Source organism: Maniola jurtina, chromosome 15 (assembly GCF_905333055.1).
Source record: "Maniola jurtina chromosome 15, ilManJurt1.1, whole genome shotgun sequence".
NCBI classification, from domain to species: Eukaryota; Metazoa; Arthropoda; class Insecta; order Lepidoptera; family Nymphalidae; genus Maniola; species Maniola jurtina.
Genome location: NC_060043.1, coordinates 1461006 through 1482635, shown reverse-complemented (window position 1 = coordinate 1482635; position 21630 = coordinate 1461006). Strand labels below are relative to the sequence as shown.

The following is a 21630-nucleotide window of genomic DNA, read 5'->3' as shown; positions in this document are numbered from 1 at the left end:
TTCCACTGTTAGCAGGCTATGTGCCAGTTGATTAGGGTGCCTCAACAAGCGATCCCGATATTTTGTATTATACTTATTGATTTCCTCAATTACTGTTGGTATTTCCAGATACTCATGTATTTCTGTGTTGCGAGTAAACCAGGGAGCGTTGGCAATAGTTCTTAATATGCTATTCTGGGCTCTTTGGATAACTTATATGTTTGATTATTATAGAAATATTGCCTGAAACAACATGTGTAAAATATCTAGGTTTCTACATGGATCGGCGTCTCACATGGAGAGATCATATTAAACACAAGCGTAACGAACTTAACTACCGCTTTAGAAATTTGCTCTGGCTGTTAGGTAGACAGTCTGCTTTGTCACTTAATAACAAATTAATGGTCTATTGCTCTATCCTCAAACCCATTTGGCTTTATGGCATACAGATTTGGGGTACTGCCAGTAAAATGCTAATTTTATCTCGTAAATTATATCTGTGACCTCATAATATTATTTTCCGAGTAGAGACCGCAAGCTCTACCACAAGCTCTCGGGTACAGTACATAAGTACTTGATACGATAATAATCTCTTATATTTACTTTCAATTGCACATAAACGTATAGTATCTTACCTATATTTCAATAGGACGTCTAAAATAATCGCAAAATTCCTTACTAATTTACTCTATTTATATTTTTTACTCTTTATTTTGACGCATTTTTCAGCTTCACGTCCTGTAACTCTCATAAGTTTTATGCGCAAAATAAAAAAATGTTAAAATAATGTAAAGTACGAACTATTTCTATAGCACAACTAGGTAGTTGGATACCAAATTTTTCCGTTAGCTATTTATTAATAAGATAATTTTGTAAGTTGTTTAAAAAACAACAGCAAAACGAAAAAATTAAAATCTATTTTTTGAAACTGTGGATTAGTATTTAAGTTATTAATAAGTGAAAAGACACACATACCTATAAGATGACTTGATCATAATCAATATTTAAATTTCAGTGGAAAACAAGATGAAAAACTAATGATTTTCACCCTGTTTCCTGAATTTTACTTACTAAATAAACATGGTTGATTTGTAAAATTTATATTTGTCAGTATTTCTTATACCTAACTTATAAAATAATCGAAAGCTCGTATAAACAAATCGATGGTATAATACAAAACAACTAACCCGATATTTCGTCAACAGGCTGCGAAGGAGCGGCGTCCATTCCTGCGCCGAACCAAAGCCACCGCGCCACCGGACACCACGGACGCGGACACCACCACCAGCGCGGTAGAAACCACCACAAACAGGTTCACCAGGCGCGGGAACAACAGGTTCAAGACACAAAAAACGGAGGAGAAACCGCGGGAAAACGAAGCGGAAAAGCCATCGTCGAATGGTGTCGCGGCTCGGAGTGACAGACCCCGCAACTTCGTACGCCGGCGGTTTGGTGGGGCGAACTGTGAGTCTGGTTTTTGCATTCTCTAAGCGTCTATAGACATGCCAATTTGTTGGCTCTCCAACATTTTACACGACTTGCTCGGTTAGTTTACGAGTCTTGACATAAGAGGCACAACTGTCCTACATCAGATCATTAAATTCATTCCATTTCGATTGCCCAAAAAAGGAAGTGTAATATTAATTCAGGCTTCATGTATGTAGTAGTAGTATTCTTTATTCCACTATAACTTCTAAATTCCTGAACAGATTTGGGTGTGTAGGGTACCGTTAAAATTCTTACACTATCTTGTGTGACACTGACTATTTAAGGGTTTTGAAATAAGCCCGATTATGGCTGTGTATTCAATGTGTCTGTTAATTTGCGAAAGGATCAATCAGCATTGATGGAAAAAGTCTTACATGGAAGCGCGTTTACCTGAAAACGGCTCATCTTAAGCGAACTAGCTAGCTTTGCAGTTAGGATAGTAACCTGCCGCAGCCGAAGCCACTCATTTATAGAGAGCAATGCAGTTCCAGGGATGTAATCACTAGATTAGAATGTATTGATTTTAGCTTTTAAAGTACGATGAAATTGGCTGCCAACCGTAGTAGGAGTTGGAAGTTGGCATGTCTGTGGATGCTATTTTTACATTCACTAATATCTGCACACTATACTGAAACAGCATACGCTAAAACCACCTTTCAAAACTTACATTCCCCTATAATCACAATTATTATTCCGTGCTACTTTTACGAAATAGGTAGAGCTATGTGTTGCGCTTTGTACCTAAACAGATCTTAGGTCTTGCATTCACTTGCATCAGTGCACCATACTTATCCCTACACACGAATATTATCTTTACAATATTTAATAATTCTTATGCAATAAAGGTCGTTATTGCTTGCAGTATTTTCTCGATATTTAAGTCCATTTGAGTATCACGGTATAGGTCTTCAATTCTCATAGTTGTTTACTATTGAAAACTGCGTAAATGGCTCTTCATTTCCAATCTATTGAATTTTTGTACACACGTATTTTGATTGTATTTTACCTTGGAAGGTACGTAATGGCTTAGCAGACAAAACGGATCGCAATGAACAAAATTCGCAGGTTCTCGTCCCTTTGAAATCTCATTTCAATATTTTAATTAATCGTGCGATTCTGGCAAAGGGAAACTTTGACGAAATCAGGTTTTTTTTAAATCTGAAATTATAGTATTTAAGGTAATCATTGAGTGCTAGGCTATACATTATATAAATTCCATCCAAGAGAAGTAGCCTAGCTGTTGAACTAGTAGGTAGGTATGTATAATTTTATTATAGGTACATTTAAATATTGCTGTCATTCTTCAGTCATTTATTTCTCTTTTTAAGAAAATAGCCCTGCTTTTGGAGGAGAAATGCATGCTATAAGTTCCTGATAGATCTCAGAGATACATGCTTTAGTGTTTTATAGGTTAAAGAAGAGGACAATTTTTTCACCAGAAGAAGACAATGCGTCGCTGCACTTGCAAAATCCACTATGTATTTTTTTAGGATTTTCGTTTTTGATGTCATTTGGTTTGGTTTTAAAAAACTTGTTTCTACGTAACCCGTGCTTTAGCATGTGTGCTAGCTCAAGAGATAATCTTTTTAGCTTTGGGATTTTGTTCTAAAAGTAAGCATATTAAAAAAAAATAAGTTGAAAAGAGTCTCCTGAAAACTTGTGACTTTACACATAGCGGAATTTTCATGCGCAGCGACGCAATGTTTATTTTGAAGTTAAATTTTGCATGGAAGACAAATACTTTATATGTATTTTTAACCCCCGACCCAAAAAGAGGGGTGTTATAAGTTTGACGTGTGTATCTGTATGTCTGTGTATCTGTGTATCTGTCTGTGGCATCGTAGCTCCTAAACTAATGAACCGATTTTAATTTAGTTTTTATTGTTTGAAAGGTGGCTTGATCGAGAGTGTTCTTAGCTATAATCTTAGAAAATCGATTCAGCCGTTTGAAAGTTATCAGCTCTTTTCTAGTTACTGTAACCTTCACTTGTCGGGGGTGTTATAAATTTTTAATTTACACTTGTTACCTATAATATACTTATACTTTTACTTTATATACTTTTACTTTATATACTTTTACCTTGGAAAACAGACGTGCCTAGATGTCAATCAAAATGGACAGCTACTGGTTTATGGTGTCGAAATGTACGCGGGTATGGAGGCGTGGCTGCTTGCAAAGCCTTAGAATTATACGCACTGTTGATTCAAATTTCAATTTTAAAACTAATTATACGAATGTCATAACCCGTTAATTAATAGACATGGACTAAGAGCCAGTGCGTGCCAGACCTTCGTTATTTTATAAAAGCTGAAAGTTTATCTGCGTATAATTGTCCCCAACACAGAAAGGATCGATCAGCGATTATGAAGTTTGATTATGGTGGCTTTGAGAGATAGATATAACAGGTAAAAAAGGTGTAAAAAAATTACTTTATATTATCTTCGGAATGGTATTAGAAATCACGTCATGCAGATACTTAGTGTCGTGGCAGCACTGACAGCCCTCTGCTAACTGCTAGGTGCCCTTAAAGTTTAAAAGTTTTTTTTTTTTATTATTAAAAATGTTAAGGTTAAAAAAGGAAATATCTTCATAATTTAATTTAATCCAAATATCGAAGTTAATAGCGCATAACCGAAGGCGCCGGGAAGCAACAAAAGCATGACAATGAGGATATTTTACGTTATTGGCTTTGTAGGTCATACTCTTATGTACACAGACATACTACACATATCACCGACCACGTACGAACGGCCGTGACAATGTTTGCTACGACTCGACGTCCTTTCGTCTTCTCATTAAATATCATACGCCAATCATACTTACACGTCAATACATAATAATGCACGCGATTATCCTTTTTAGCACCTTTGTATTACAGTTTACAGTTCTGTGACATAATTAATTAAATTATGACGATGATGAATCAGACCTCTTCTAAGGTCGTCCAGGGTTATGCTGTATCTCAGTGGCACACTAATTTCGTGAAAATTTCTAATAATTAAATGTCAAACTCAAATTTTCTATTCGCTAACGTCAGTTTTTAACCAAGATGACGTCATAGACAATGACTCTCGATCATAGCCATTAATGGGATGGAATAGAAACCGGAAATGCTTTTTCACGTATGTTTTCGTATCGATAGTTTTTAAAACTCTATTCACTAAGCAAAAATGACAGTTTGTAATTAGAAACTTTATTAGGTGGCTACGATCGTTTTAACAACTAGTCGGGACCAGTGTTTTGCGACTCGCCACTATAATCCGTCCGTTTATAGAGGTAATAATTTTTTAGCAATCTCAACGAATGTAGAGATGTTTTAATTTCGAAGGATTTTTATTAATTATACAAATCGGCTGAATTCCGCTCGGTTTTTCAGAAAAATACATTATAATAAAAAATTGATACCTAGTACCTAGGTACTTACCTATTAGTTGTAAAAAGGTAAGTAATATAAAGTAAGGTTGGTTCGTCGGAGTTAAATTATTGTTATTTTGTAAGCAAGTAGGTACTATATTTTGTGGTTATGTTAATGTTGTCACACTAATATTATAAAGGCGAAAGTTTGTATGTGTGTGTGTGTGTGTGTATGTTTGTTACTCCTTCACGCAAAAACTACTGGACGGATTGGGCTGAAATTTAGAATGGAAATAGATTATACCCTGGATTAGCACATAGGCTACTTTTTATCCCGGAAAATCAAACAGTTCCCACGGGAATTTTAAAAAACCAACATCCACGCGAACGAAGTCGCGGGTATCAGCTAGTAGATAATAATTTTAAAAAAATATGGCTCGTGCCGTATTGATGGGGCATGCTGAAGAGCAGCGCCAACAAAAGGCGCTACGGGTCCACAGGCGCAGGCTGCGCGATATGTATAACCCAATGGAGCTGCCAGAAACAGAGTTCATTGCGAACTTTCGTTTGAGCAAGGCTGGCTACCAGCAGGTGTTAGAGGAACTCGGGCCTCACCTCCAAGCCGCTCGACGAAGGACAGCTGTTCGCATTGAACTAAAGGTGTCTCATGTAGGTACTAAAGTACCTATTTTTATCTTTGTACCTATTCTACTCCCTTTACAACCTCTCGCACTGCCAAGGGTCACTGGTAGAGATCTCTTATAGAGTGCTTCCCTTACTTTCTTTGTCTCTTAATTGTTACAACTTTCTGGTATAAAATAAAATAACAAATAAAAATAAAATTCTGATATTTATATTGAGGAAGAAAATATTGAGATTAATTTAACACAAAAATTGGATTTTATATTTATTGCAGATCCTAGCAGCTCTGCATTTTTATGCCACGGGTACATATCAGCGCCCAATGGGGACATCTATCTTCAATACGATGTCCCAACCATGTTTGATCCAATGAGATGACCCATCGCAATATCGCGATGGGTCTCTGCAAACTCGACCAAGAGTTCGAATTGACGCACAGAGACTTTTCTTCTTGGAGGCATCTAAATAGACAAAATATGCTTCATGATTTCGTTCAAATGGTGTGCTGAAGGAATACTTAGGTAGGTACACAATAAAAGCACTCAAGAATACTGTAATTCTATAGTCATTCTATAGTCATAATTCAAAGTTAGGTACTACAAAACACTAATCTATGCAAAACACAAAACCGTTTAAATTCAAGTCAAAGTTCAAACTGATGTAATGACAATGTCAAATGTCCATAGATAATAATTAAAAACTAGTCGAAGTCGTACAATTTAAAAAGTCTTACATTTCTACAACGCTACCTGTCAGGCAGAGATATTTAATTTGGCCGTATAAAGTCGATAAAATACGCTACTATGTTAATGTTGGCCAACTGCCAAGTGTTAGATACTCGTAATTAGTTAGCCACGCATTAGATACGGAATAGAAAAACACGTGACCTAAATTTCATGGATTTCTAACTGGACTCAGTGTCTAACGAAAACTTTCAAAGATACAGAATAGCCATTTCAGGTTTTCTTAATGAAATGGGCGAAACCCGTTTTGATGTTTACACGATTTCTATCTTCTCCGTTTTCTTTTTGCATGTATGATTAATTAATCTCTTATACATTTTCATATCTCATTCTTATCATATTTAAAATAAATATTACAAAATAAAATATCTAATTTTTCTCATTTCTGAGGGGTGTGAATTTCTTAAAATATATTATAGGATTGGGTAGAGATTTTTTTGGGATAATATTACACGGTAGGCTCTCAGATCAAAATGTTAGTTAAATATTGTAGATTAATATGATTATTTTAAAACTAGAGTTCAAATCTTTATAATGTATATAATGACGAGTACCTACCTATAACGAATTTGTTTAGGAAAATCAAAGTTGAATAACAGAAAAAATATATAAGAAGACCATTTGAATATTTGGAAATTATTCCTAGTTAAGTATCATAAAAACTGATGATAAGGTTAACCCAATAATAACTATTTAGACGCAACCTTTTAATATTTTATAGAAGAAATATTTACAACGACATTAGGTATTTAAACATTCTTCAGAGCGCGTTGAACTCTTTTATATGAAGAAATAGCCGCACCTCTTTTAATGTCGGAATTTATTTAATTAATTAATATTTTCTTCGACTAATACTGCCTCTTCATTTAAATGTTAATAAAAATATCAGATGCCACGTCTTTTTAAAATAACTTAGGAAGTACTTGGCTTCACCTCGTCCTTCCAATATTACTCGGCCGGCAATTACTTCATTTCCGGCCTGGACAGTAATCTGTACATAGTATAAAATAAAAAAAGTAGTTTTCCGCCATCTGTCCCTTTGTATCCTAAGATCTTTTTGACTACGCAACGTATTTTAATGTGGTTTTCATCAATAGATAGAGTAATGTTAGAGGAAGGTTTATTGGTATATTATATTCAATATTTCAATTTTGTGTTACTTTGTTGAAATATGACGATAATTGTTCAAGATGTCGAAAGAAATCAAGCTGACTAAGAGCTTTCATCGAAAATGATATCGTTTTGAAAATAACCACACTGACACCACATTAGTATATACCTTGCACCCGTGCGAAGCCGGGGTGGGTCGCGAGTGTAGGTACTGTAAATACCTTTGGGCTATATCAACGAGCATGTTAACTTTAGTACAATAGTATAATATAGTATATATAGTGGTTTTCTAGACAGAAATCAACTCCACTCTCTAACAGGCGGAAAAACGCGGGAATATCTTAGTATCAAATATGTTACAAATACATAATGCAATATGACATTAACACAACATTGCTCACATTCTCACGCGAACGTTTAACGGCTAAATATTAAATGTTAGGCAAGTTTTTTACAACGCAATAATGTATGATTTACCATTGCCCATGAATTCGACATGTTAACAAATCAAATCAAAACTAAGTAGGTTTACTAAAATTCTTTAAGCTTTTTTTAATCACCAAAGGTTATAATATCCTTTAGATTTTTTTTTATAAATTTAATTTTTAAAAATCAGCGACTTCTCACTCCGAATCGTTTGATGTCACCTAGTGGCTAGGTTTTTCAATGATTTCTGGCCCGAGGTCGCCATTCCAGAACCTAGGGACCCCAACATCTCTCGTCTTTAGAAATATGTGCCCTACCGATTACCCCTTCAGCTTCGTAGTCCGTTTAGCTATGTCGGTCACTCTGGTTCTCTTACGGCTATCCTCATTTGATCACGTAGAGAAACTCCAAGGATAGGTCTCTCCATCGCCCACTAAGTGACTTTAGGCTTTCTTATGAGACCCATAGTTAACGATTATGTCTTGGATCCATATGGCATTACTGGCATGAAGCAATTTTTAAAAAATTTGGTCTTCAAGCACTGAGGAATTTTGCACGAGAAGAAATCTCGAAGCTTCCCGAACACTGCCCAGCCGAGTTGGTTTAGGCGATTAAATACTCGTTTATAATAATTTCGAGTGTAAAAGGTGTAAATTAAAAATTTATAACACCCCCGACAAGTGAAGGTTACAGTAACTAGAAAAGAGCTGATAACTTTCAAACGGCTGAACCGAATTTTTTGGATTGTAGCTAAGAACACTCTCGACCAAGCCACCTTTCAAAAAAAACTAAATTAAAATCGGTTCATTAGTTTACGAGCTACGATGCCACAGACAGATACACAGATATACAGATACACACGTCAAACTTATAACACCCCTCTTTTTGTGTCGGGGGTTAAAAATAAATATTTATTTAAGATGAAACCCCTAACTTCGTGTCAAAGAATTCAAGTTCATGATTATTATACGCTAATCTCATACTTTTCATGGACATCTTAACTCTCACTAATCTGTGTTCACAAACAATACAATTTTCAACGCTTACTCATTTTTCCATTAAAACAATTGATTTCAAACCTTATAATAAAAGTGAATAGGTTGAAAATTGCATGAAATCGCAATGGTGTTATCAATTATTATCATCACTTTGCTTTTCGAAACGCTTCACGCTGGAGTCAAGTACCTCGGCTACAAGATCACCTTGAGGTTCTGTTGTTTAATTAATTAGAGAAATAAAAGTGGGTATAATAACATGCATAATTATAGAGGTAGCGTCTCTGCCACATACATACATAAAAAACCAGCTTCCAAGGGTTCCATTTCCAATCCCTTCCTTCCGAGGGTAAGCTTAGATTAAGACCAACGTATATAACCCAATTTTGCAATAAATTAATTGATTGATTGATTGATTCCAGCTTCCAATCAAGGACTAGGAATAGCTAGATGCCACATGCTCATTAAATAATATGAAAACCAACTACAAAATTTTCCCACTTATGGTCATAATGTAGGGCAGACAGTTTCTGGAGTGGAGACCACTTACCGGTAAGCGCAGTGTGGGACGACCTCCAGCCCGCTGTACTGATGACCTGAAGAAGGTGGCGGGGTGCGGGTGGGACGGAAGGATCGATTTTTTGTACTTTTTTTAATGATTAACATAAGACTGTTTAACAAATCTACTTTGTGACACAGGGAAACACTACGTCCACGAAGTTTTACAATGTGTGTCCTTCCATATAGAACCATTTATAATAATAGCATGATAATAATTAAAAATATACAGGTGTAAATTAAAAATTTATAACACCGCGACAAGTGAAGGTTACAGTAATAACTAGAAAAGAGCTGATAACTTTCAAACGGCTGGACCGATTTTCTTGAATTATAGCTAAGAACACTCTCGACCAAGCCACCTTTCAAACAAAAAAAACCAAATTAAAATCGGTCCATTAGTTTAGGAGCTACGATGCCACAGACAGATACGCAGATACACAGACACACAGATACACACGTCAAACTCATAACACCCCTCTTTTTGGGTCGGGGGTTAAAAAGAGGATTAATACTCCTCTTTTCATTTATTACATAGGAGTAGATTGAAAAAATAAAATAGGAGCAACGGAACTTACATAGTTAAAGACCTAGAGAGTGGCATAGGCTAATTTTACCCCGGAAAATTAGACGGTTCCCCAGGATTTCCCTACCCAAAAATACCATATAAAACCTAAATTCTTGTGGATGAATTCGCGGGCATCAACTAGTGGAATAATAAAATAGTAATCTCAACGTTACATCCAAGCGAAGCGTAGAAGATAAAATAAAAAGTGGAATAAAAAGCTAACTACCGTAAAAAGCGAGTGAAACCGCATGGAGCAACTAGTAGACGTTGAGAGGAGGTGAAAGCTACCGGTCAAGTGTATCGGCGCTTTCTATTACGCAATAACTGTCATTAGATAATCATTACTCATTATGGATGTATGGGAACGATAAAGGCACGATTACTTTATGTGTTTATGGAGTTATGTAAGTTTAATTGCCTTTGAATGCTGTTTTCTGATCAATATTGATCATAAAAGCTTCAGTAAGCTAAGACATAAATTAACTTTTTTAGGGTTCCGTACCTCAAAAAGAATAACGGAACCCTTATAGGATCACTTTGCTGTCTGTCTGTCTGTCTTTCCGTCTGTCGTGTCTGCCAAGAAAACCTATAGGGTACTTCGCGTTGACCTACAAGCATGAAATTTGGTAGGTAGGTAGATCTTATAGCACAAGTAAAGGAAAATAATCCGAAAACCGTGAATTTGTGGTTACATCACAAAAAAAAAATTAAATATGTGTCAATTTTCAAAGTAACATAGATAACTATACCAAGTGGGGACTCGTATGAAAGGGCTTTATTTGTAAATACATTCTTAAACAGATTTTTATTTATTTTTATGCATTATAGTTTTTGATTTATCGTGCAAAATGTCGGAAAAATACCCGAGTACGGAACCCTCGGTGCGCGAGTCTGACACGCACTTGGCTGGTTTTTTTTATTATATTCGTCTACACGTGCGTGTTTTAAACTCAATTATCAGATCACAATGATTAGCACTACAAGTTGATTAATCTAACATTGTTGCCGGTTCACCTTTACTAACAAAGGTTACGGAAGATAACCATCGTTGCGTACGCCTCTACTGATTGTCAGACACTGATAAATTATATCGGTAATCTATCTTTTCCATTATAAACATGCTATAAATCAAACTGTCAATAAAAAGACTGAGGGCCAGTATGGATTGGCAGACTTCACAACTATTGAGAACTCTGGAGAACTCCCAGGCATGCAGATTTCCTCACGATATTTTCCTTCACCGTTAAAGTAGGTATTTAATTATTTAAAACGCACATAACTGAAGAGGGGATCGAATCCCAACCTTCAGTATAGGAGGCGAACGTTTTTAGCACTAGGTTATCACTAGTCTTCTCAGTAGAATCTGCTTTCCGATTCCGAACCGGTGGTACAGTCTTGACATATCATAAGTAACATATACTGTATATTTATATATACATTATATTAATTTTTATGTACCAAAATTATAGTTAAAATAAATTAAGCCAAGTACATTGGAAATGATTAATTATTTATCTCTAAACAGAGATTTCTTCCAGCTTCCCGTTGAAGGTTGTGAGTACCTAGCGTGCATTAATATGTGGAATAGGCCCTAAGGTACTAGAATTATAAAATGATTATGAACTGTCTTAAATAACAAAATTCATTTCACTTATTTTTAGAGATTTTATATAATTATTAAAAAAAAAACCTCGATACTCGGTACGCATTTTAACAGATAGATTTCTTGGTAGAAAATCAGCCTAATTGTGAAATTGCGTCTAAGCTCAGATCGACATAATGTATGGTCAAAGATAATATGTGCCAAATTGATGTCGTGAGAATGTGACCCATTTTGTAACGTCATTTAGCCCTGTTCTGTCCCACGCTCTTGTGACAGAGGCATTTTCTCCGCGAATTTTCTGTTGTGTAACGCAAGGCGCTAAAACGACGCTCGTTACTCCCTGAACCATAACTAATTGTTGTAAAGCGTGCGTATGTATGTCAAGTTGAAGTAGAAAAATGTTGTAGTAGGTGTTGTAGTGTTGTACTCGTAACAATAAAAAATTGAAAACGCTTCCAAACTAAAAGGTTTTGCGAGGTGTTTCCAATTTTAATGGTAACCTCTATTTAATCAAAAGTTAAAATCTTTTGAACCTGAAATATTTAGAGGAAATAAGAAGAATCGAGAGTATAATTTTGTTGATGCCTTGATTACTTACAATCCCATATACGTCTTCAGAAATAATTTTATTTAAGATTTCTCTTACATAAACTATAAGCAGGCCTATTATAAAAAATACATTTGCAATATGAAACTTGTCCCATTCCCATTTCTCGAGAGCAAAAACAGCAAACGAGTTTCATTTCCAGTTATTTCCTTCGCTCAGAAAGTAATGCCTAATGATAACTTGAGTGCAGCATTTTAGCCGCGACATGCGTCATTATGAAATGTATGGAAAGAAATGAGAGCAATCAATACAATAACAACTTTGATTGCACCATTGATTAATGTTTTCTTATAAGTTGAGGGCTTTATATGTATAGTTGATTAATTTCGGTCAAAATTGACAATTAAAACGCAATTTTAATTTTTAATAATTACATAGGTAATTAGTTACTTATTACTAAAATGAAATTGTGAGTGTATATTATGTATAATTAGTAATTACATGTATTTAATATAAAAACTTATCTCCGGATTCTTTTGAATAAGTACTTGAGAGGGGTCTCTCCGTCACTCGCTCTATACAAACGTAGTTCCAATTTCATTTGAATTTTAAGCAACCAAAGTCCATGAAATTTTGCAGACATATTTTAGAAACTAATATCTATATTCTATGCCTGTGGTTTTCCAGATTTCTGTTAAAATATTCGGTTTCAAAGTTACGCGGTCTTAAAAATTCACATACAAATCTTTGAGCCCCTGTAATATTGAAACTACATATTTTTAGAAAAATCTAAAACACCACAGGCACAGATATTAGTTTCTAGAATATGTCTGCAAAATTTCATGGACTTTGGTTGCTTAATATTCAAATGAAATTGGAACTACGATTGTATGGAGTAAGTGACGGAGAGAGCCCTGTTAAGTACTTCTTATTAATAAAACTCCGGAATAAGGCGTGAAAAATCCTTGATATTTTCCGGCTGCGAGCATGAGAACCTATACCTACGTTGTATTCAATATGTTACCTATGTAACTACATAAAATATTGTGTCTATTTTAAATTCTTGTATGTAATTCAAAAAATAACAGTAGTATAAGTTGACGAAGTAGTCGAATTGTAATAATCTATACTACTAATAAATAAAATTGGAGTGTCTGTCTGTAATTTCGAAATAACTACCACATATTAAGGTCATATGGTTATTTGAACGATACTATGACTGAATCACACGTTTTTAAAATTTTTGTCTGTCTGTCTGTCTGTCTGTCTGTCTGTCTGTCTGTCTGTCTGTCTGTCTGTCTGTTTGAAAAGGCTAATCTTCGGAACGGCTGAACCGATTTTAACGGGATTTTCACATACAAGTAGAGGATTGACCAGGGTGTAACATAGGCTACTTTTTTAACCGACTTTCAAGAAGGGAGTTGTGTTTTTCTACCTATGTACATCGAAATCTCCGAGATTTCTGAACCGATTTGCGTCATTTCTTTTTTAATCGATAGAGGAACTTTGCGACATTGTTTCATAAAAAATTTGGATTCCAACTCCTCAATCCTGATGCTGCAGGGGATCTGACCAATCCACGCGGGCGAAGCTGCAGGCACCAGCTAGTTATTATATAAATGAATAAGTTTTGAAATTTTTCACACGCAGTTAATTTTTCAGATAGTAAATAAAACAAACGAATGAAATAAAAATTTCTCTAATTAATTTAACGTCGTCGCAAAGAATTAGTCACCCAAAAAATATCAGTTTTGATTACCGAACTCTTAAATTAATTAATTACTATCGAGCTGATTGATTGATAAAGGTGCATTAGCAGGATTAACATATAATCCTGCTAATGCACCTTTATCAACCTGAAATACAGCTTGGTCAGTGAGGATTTTACCAACTTCAAACAATGATGACATTTATTTACCTTTTAAATAAGCTTAGAAAAAAATTAGTGTGTCTATTTCGTGTATTCTGTACCTGTGTTGTAGAGAAAAACCGGCCAAGTGCGAGTCAGACTCGCGCACCGAGGGTTCCGTACTTGTGCATGTTTTTCAACATTTTGCACGATAAATCAAAAATTATAATGCATTAAATTAAATAAAAATCTGTTTTAGACTGTACTAATAAAGTTATTTCATATTATGATACCCCACTTGGTATAGTTATCTTACTTTTAAAATTGAGACACATTTTATTTTATTTTTTGTGATGTAACCACTAATTCACACAAATAATTGAGTTTGTTAATACAATTTAGTGTAGGTAAAATTTATTTATTTAGGTATTTAACCCCCGACCCAAAAAGAGGGGTGTTATAAGTTTGACGTGTGTATCTGTGTATCTGTCTGTGGCATCGTAGCTCCTAAACTAATGAAAAGATTTTAATTTAGTGTTTTTTTGTTTGAAAGGTGGCTTGATCGAGAGTGTTCTTAGTTATAATTCAAGAAAATCGGTTTAGCCGTTTAAAAGTTCTAACCTCTAACCTTCACTTGTCGGGGGTGTTATAAATTTTTAATTTACACTTGTTGTTCATCTCACGCATTTTTTGTAGGGCCTGCATTATCCTTTTTCCTGTACCATGTACCTATGCAATATGTAGATATTGTTTTCACAACAAGGTGATACAGCTATTGTTTCGAATAGCGTTTAACCTCTCGGATCAGTTTATGTACGTGTTTGTGGTTTCGGAGACTGGATTCATTTCCGGTTATTTATCGGTCTGTAAGCAACGAACAATGCTCCGATTTAATAGGGTCTGTTCTTGTTGTACAAATCAAACTGGGAAAATAACTGTTTGAGTAATAGCTCTTCTATTTCTAGCAAGTTCTTTGAAACTTATAGTAAGAAACTATGACTCTGTTATTTCGTAGAGGCAGACAGATAAAAGCAATACTTATACTTTAATAATACAAATACTTTTTGCGTGAAAGAGTAATAAACATAAACACACACACGCACACACACACGCACACACACACACACACACACACACACACACACACACACACACACACACACACACACACACACACACACACACACTCGCACGCACACACGTGATTAAAGAAAAAAATATTGTCACCAGCAACATCAACCACAGCAAAGCCGGCAGCGCTGGTACCGCTGCGCCGCGAGCCGTTCCGCGTGGCCAGCCGCCGCCGGCCGCTGTTCAGCACCACCACCACCACCACCTCCAAGCCCACCACCGCCGCGCTGTTGGAGAGCGACGAGTCGCTCCAGGATATCGATATCGGCGACATAGGTAGGCTTTACCTTTTGCTCTGATGTTGTTTTTCTAGGCAAGCGCGCTCCATCTTAGGCTGCATCATCACTTGCCAGGTCTGATTGCAGCAAAGAGCTAGTCTATACAAAAAAAAAATGTTAGAGGTAATCGTCATTAGGTAGCACTTTAGCACATATCTTTATGACTACAGAACCAGCAGGTCGATTACGCAAAAACTGCATCAACCATTGCTACAATCGCAATGGCTGTAGTGTGTACAAAGTGATTGGTAGAATTTATAGTGTTTGCTTCAACACTACATTTTAGCCAATAGCGAGAGAGTGTTGGCCATTCAGAAATGATTGCGATGGTCACATTATGTTTTCAACGTAATCGAGTCATAGTTAGTAAATTTTAATTTTTAAAATAGGTATGTTTATTAAATTACGAATAAATTATACTTAAAATATACTTACACACAGACGCAATAGAAGATCCATCACTCAAACCAAGCACAACCCAACGACCAACCACCAACGTCCAACGTCGTCGACCGTTGGTCCAACTGAAGAGTGAAGACCAGAACCAGGCGGCCACTAACGAGGAGGAGAAAAAGAGACAGAGCAAGAAATACAGCTCCAGCTTCAAACAGAACCAGCTCGATGAGATCCTGAGAGTAAAGTCTAGTGCTGAAGAGATTGATGTTACTACGGAGGGAAAGACTACTATTGAAGGTACCTACCTAATTCGATTATTTTAGTGCACTAGGCCGTGTATCTTAGCGATGGCTGCCCTAACTGACAGCAAAGCTATCTGTGCAAAGCTTTATCCAGAAAAAGCACAGTTCACAAATTGTCTCAACCAAATTCCAGACAGGTGTTATCGCGCGATTCTAGACGCCAAGATGAGGATTCCAAAATCGAGCGTGGTTCCACACGTTTCACTTTCCTCCTAAGGTCAAGAATCGCACCTAGATACTCTTGTAAAAATACCTGAAAATGCGCTGTTAGTATTATGGATAGGATTTGTGACGTGGCCAATTTCTAAAATATTATGAGCTCGAATGCTTTCAGGTTCGAGAAATATGTATTTTTATTATGAACGAGCTGATGATAAGTTCATATCTTAAATTATAAAATCTTTCCAGATATCAGTGCAGAAACTGCTGTAGCGTTGGCTGCACACCAGCTCTTAGGAGCGCCGGTACCGGTCATACCAGACTACGACGACGAGCCAAAATCCACGCGAAGACCTCCCCAAACCATTGTAGACTACAAATTCACTAGCCCAGAGTACACCGAAGACTACACTAGGACCCAGTCATACGATGAATACACTCGCACACCGTCTTATACAACAAGGCACAGGTTTGCTGAAACACCAACAGGCACCTACGCCTCACTACAAACAGACGAAGTGCCTTCCTCCACTCGATCCTCACTAGAGACTGATACAAGTGTACCAGCTTTCACCACCACAAGAGCGTACACCAGCAGATTTTCAAGACCTACATTTGATGCAACAAATACAGACCCAACTATACCCGGCGTAACATTAAGCTTAGGTTCTGAAGGCTCAGGGGAATCTACTGCTCGATACACCAACTTCCCAACAGAATCTACTGTTCCCTCTTATACTACCACTAATTACGAATCAAGGGCATCCAGACCTGGATTTTCAACCGTAAATCCTACTACAGCTTCAGTGAATTTCAGAGAATCAACTCTCAAGTATACAAATACCGAAAGGGATGTGTCCCCAACGTATCCTACAGGGTTTACAAGCAGAGTGTCGAGACCAGCAGGATTTTCCCCCAACTTAGTGAATATAGATGAAGTGAATGACAAATCGACAGTGAGGTTCAGTCCGAGTGAGGGTCCATCTACTGCTAGATACGAAGGGTCTAGCGACAAGATTCCGGCCCCGTTAGTCTTCGGGTACTCGACTGGTGGACAGGGCTTGCAAGAGCCCTCGTATTTCACCAGGGAATACCTTCTGGAGTCACCTGTGACTAAGTCTTATGACGGTAGGTGTTAAATATTTTATGTACTTTTTTAAAATCCATACTATAATCTTATAAATGCACAATTGTCTACGTCTGTGTATCTGTCTGTCTGTGAGCTTTTCACGATCTGGTAATAATCGATTTGGCACAGAGATACTTTGCATCCCGGAGATTGGCATGACTACATTTCATCCCGGTAAACCAAAGTGTTCCGTCGGGATTTTTAAAAACCCAGCCGTTCAACTGATTTTGTTGAAAGAACTGAGATACGATGCGGGTTGCATCCTGGAGAAGGGCATAAGTTACTTTTTATCACGGGAAACTAGAGTTTCAACTAGTAGAATATAGGGTATGTTAAACACGAGTATTATCCTCTCCAGCTTACAACTTATGGTAGGAATGCCTAAGATAATATTCCAACGTACTGATATAACCTAGGATGTTTCGAATGTAAGTCCACCTCTTTGACAGTTGATACATACTGCTTTATACGTTTCAGATGAATACCAATACCTGTCACCGAAAGTAACAACACCACAACCCTCAAGCAGAAAACCAGTAAGGAGGAAGTTTGTCAACAGAAGAATATCAACCACACAGTCCCCCACTTCAGCCCTTCCACAAACCACGCTTAAACCAAGAAGAACCACGATAAAACCCTTCGAAAAGATACCAATAAAAGACATCCCTGTAGTAAAAGACAGTGATCTGAAGGAATCAGTTCAAACTATACAGAGGACAGTTGGTACTGAAAAAAGGCCGATAGAAAAATTCAAACAGACCGCGGTGCAAAAGTTGGAAGGGCCTGGCAAAGTGGCCAAACCAATAAGAGATTATGATTACTATGACGATGACCAAGAAAAATTTGTGCAGAATTTGAAGCAAGACAAAAAAGTGATTTTACTTAAGACAGGTTAGTAAAAATTTGCAATTTACGATTGCCCTTACATGATTAAACACAACTAATTTTAATATGCACTGTGGCCTTGTAGTTTTTAGCAAATCACAAAATAATGATCCTTGGTTCAATAGTCGGTTGGCAAGGGCAAATATTTTTTACTTAGCTGGTAGGAAGATTGGAGGGTAGTTACCAACTTTCCAACAAGGCTGGGCAGATTTAATTGTACTCGGATGCACGAACTACATAGCATACTAACTTATACGTAAAGAGCAAGACACTCACTCCCCCCGCGCCCGCAATAAAGGATACGCCTAGTAAAATTGTGTAAAGCGTTGTCCTTGTCCCGCTCCCGTCTGACTTATGTATAGCTCTGTCCTTGTCAATAGTAGATGATTAAATCTAATCGCTTCATCAAGTGTCGGGGGTGTAATTATTGTAATATGAAATCGTCTGAAGTAAAACAATATTAGAACTTGGCAGACGTGTGCCTTAATCCAACACATTGTTAGAAAATCTAGCACTAGCTAAGCTCAAATTGTAATCAACCGCAAGCCTAGGTACACTTAGTTAAAAAATTACATGTATGATGGAACATGGGCCTATTCAAACTGTTTTCCAGGTTATCAAGTTTCCATCAAGGCACCTCCCAGAATGGAAGATGCTCCCCCCAGAAATTTCATCGTCTTTTTTGGTAATTTTAATTAATTTCCTCAGTCTGATTGGTTTACAGAAGACTTCTTGCTTACTGTTACTCATGTTGGTATTAGGTACTTGTTTCCAGCTTGCGTTCATCATTTCATCATTTTTTCATGTTCTTAGGTACTTCATCATGCTTTCTTATCATTTTCTCATACTTTTAGTAGGTTGGTTTCGTAATTTTTAAACATCTATAAGTAGTTCATTTATTTTAAAAAATCGCACTAGCTGCTTTAGCGCTTAAATAAATCTATCTGTGTCGTTTAAATCTTTTAGTCATAAGCAAAATACTCGTAGTTAATCTCTGTACAGTTATAAAATTTCTCACTTACCACCAAATATTTTCATCTTGTAAGTATGGATTTTTTTAAAATTTTATACATTATTGTAAAAATTATCTGCGCTCGCGCTGTTCATTCGGCATTCAACTTTAGCAATACGAAAGCAAAACTTTGAAATATAGGTATCATTTTGATTTGTATCATTGTGGGCTTGGGCTGTATTTTTTGTTTAATTTTTTTTTATGTTTTGTCATAAAACTTCGTATTCAATTTAGCAATACGAAAGCTAGACTGAAATGTATCATTCCGGGCTTTGGGCTATACTTAGATTTGTTTTTATTTTTTTATTTTTATATTTTATATAGGTCATGAGATTTCGTATTTAATTTTAATATCATTTTCGGCTTTGGAGTTTGGACCATACATCTACATAAATATTTGTAAATTTGTGTCAAACAGACAAACAAAGTGCATTTTACTGCGGAGACCTCTTAAAAAACTGACTGTTTTAATAGAGGATTCTCCGCTTCATATACAAACGCATCCATGTACAAACGTAGTTTTATTCCCATTTGTAACCAATGGCAATGAAATTTTGTAGACACGTTTTAGACATTAATATCTCAGTAGGTACCTATATAGTTTTCCAGATTTCCGTAAAATGTCTAGTTTTAAAGATGCACGGGTTTAAAGATTTTTATGTAAATCCTTGAGCCTGTGTAACTTTAAAACAAAATATTTTAACGGAAACCTGGGATTCCACAGACCCAGATACTATAGTTCCTAGAACGAATATTATAAAAAATTTCATTAAGTTTGATTGGTTCGTATTCAAATGAGAGTTAAACTACGTTTGTTTGGAGCTCACTACGAATAAACCTCTTAACTTTATTTTTTTGACACCAGGCAACATCGAGTGCCTAGACATCGGCAACTTCCCTCACCCGACATCGTGCAAGAAGTTCATATCTTGCGCTCGTATGGAGAGCGGTGAAGTCCGAGGTTGGGAGTACGTGTGTCCTAAGGGCCTCTCCTTCGACCCAGTGGGAGGGATATGCAACTGGTCTGCTGGACTGGGGTGCAGTGAGAAAGATGCGTGAAGAGACTGGGCGGAGACATTGTGATAACTTAAGAGTGTAAAAAGTAACTTGTAGATATGGCTGCATAGAAGAGCCGTTGGAATTGTACCTATTTTAGAAACATTTTAAATTAAGGGTCCTGAATAAGCGAATTAATGTAATTCGGCTGCGATCTATCAGATGACTATCAGTGAATCACAAAGAAGGCATGTTTTTAATAATTATTGTAGTTAATTGGAAATACTTAAAGGACAAACTCATGTCTGTTTAAATAGCCTCGATAGCTCAACGGTTGAGGAGCGGACAGAATTCCGAAAGGTCGGCGGTTCAAACCCCACCCGTTGCACTATTGTCGTACCCACTCCTGGCACAAGCCTTACGCTTAATTGGAGGGGAAAGGGTATTAGTCACGATTAGCATGGCTAATATTCTTTAAAAAAAAAAATTGCAATAGGGTCATGATTGATTCGTAAGCGAACTCAAAGTAACAGTTACGGAGTACAGTAGAGTTTATTTGCACCGTCCACCGCGGTAGAGATTTCGTTACGCTATACGTGCGGAAAATTTCTATGCTTTGTCATTCACTGCGTCACAAGGTCACGAAAAATTACAAAATTAAAAATAAAATTAACGAACCGCAGGACCCCAAAGGAAAGTAGAAAAATTTTATTTGAGTAGGTAATCTATTAAATTAATAAAATTAGGTATAATTGCATTACGGAAATAACATCTTTGATGTTTGCTCGTTGGAAACAATTTTGGAAATCAATAAAGAACCGCAAACTTTAAAAAAAGGCTCAAATTGTAACTTTCGCAAGATTAGGTAGGTAGTTAAGTACCTATTTACCTATTATGGATTCAAACTATGATAACGATAAAAAATTATATACAAAATCTTCAACTTTATCGCAGTTTAGTGTGGACTTTTTATAATTATTATTATGTATAAAAATCTCAATATTATTATGTAAGTAATATGTTATATATCTAAGTATCTATCTGTTACTAAGTCATTTTGACTCAAATTTTAATCATAACTATTAAGTAAGAAACTAAAATCACTTTAAATACTCAAGTATTGGTTGGATATATTTATATAAAAGTTGAACTAACATTTTTGTTTTCTTTTTCATTGCTTTTATATTTATTATAAAATTATTTCTGTCATTTTATATTTTTATATTCAACCAAAAAAAAAACACTGCCACTTTTTTACACTTTTTTATAAAACTATTTTTTAAACAGATTTCGTCTTGAATCTATGTCAACACTATAATAAAAATTAGAAAAAATATAACTTGTGAATGTGCCTTAATTATTTTACAATTATAGTTTTAAGTAATATTATGTACTTATAATTAGAAAATATAAAATAATTAAATTAAAAATAGATTGACTTTTATTAAATGATTTAGGTCTCCACAAAAACGAATTGAA

The 21630-nt window shown here is 35.9% G+C and overlaps 1 protein-coding gene across 1 annotated transcript; it reads left to right on the top strand.

Annotated features, from left to right (window-relative positions):
- The first annotated feature begins 417 nt into the window (after positions 1 to 417).
- LOC123872605 (mucin-3A-like) lies at positions 418 to 20214 on the top strand. The gene is made up of 8 exons (XM_045916984.1): positions 418 to 435; positions 1185 to 1443; positions 15094 to 15270; positions 15714 to 15965; positions 16379 to 17257; positions 17736 to 18149; positions 18757 to 18828; positions 20021 to 20214. The coding sequence occupies exons 1-8, from the start codon at positions 418 to 420 to the stop codon at positions 20212 to 20214; spliced, it is 2265 nt and encodes a 754-aa protein (XP_045772940.1).
- Positions 20215 to 21630: the final 1416 nt, after the last annotated feature.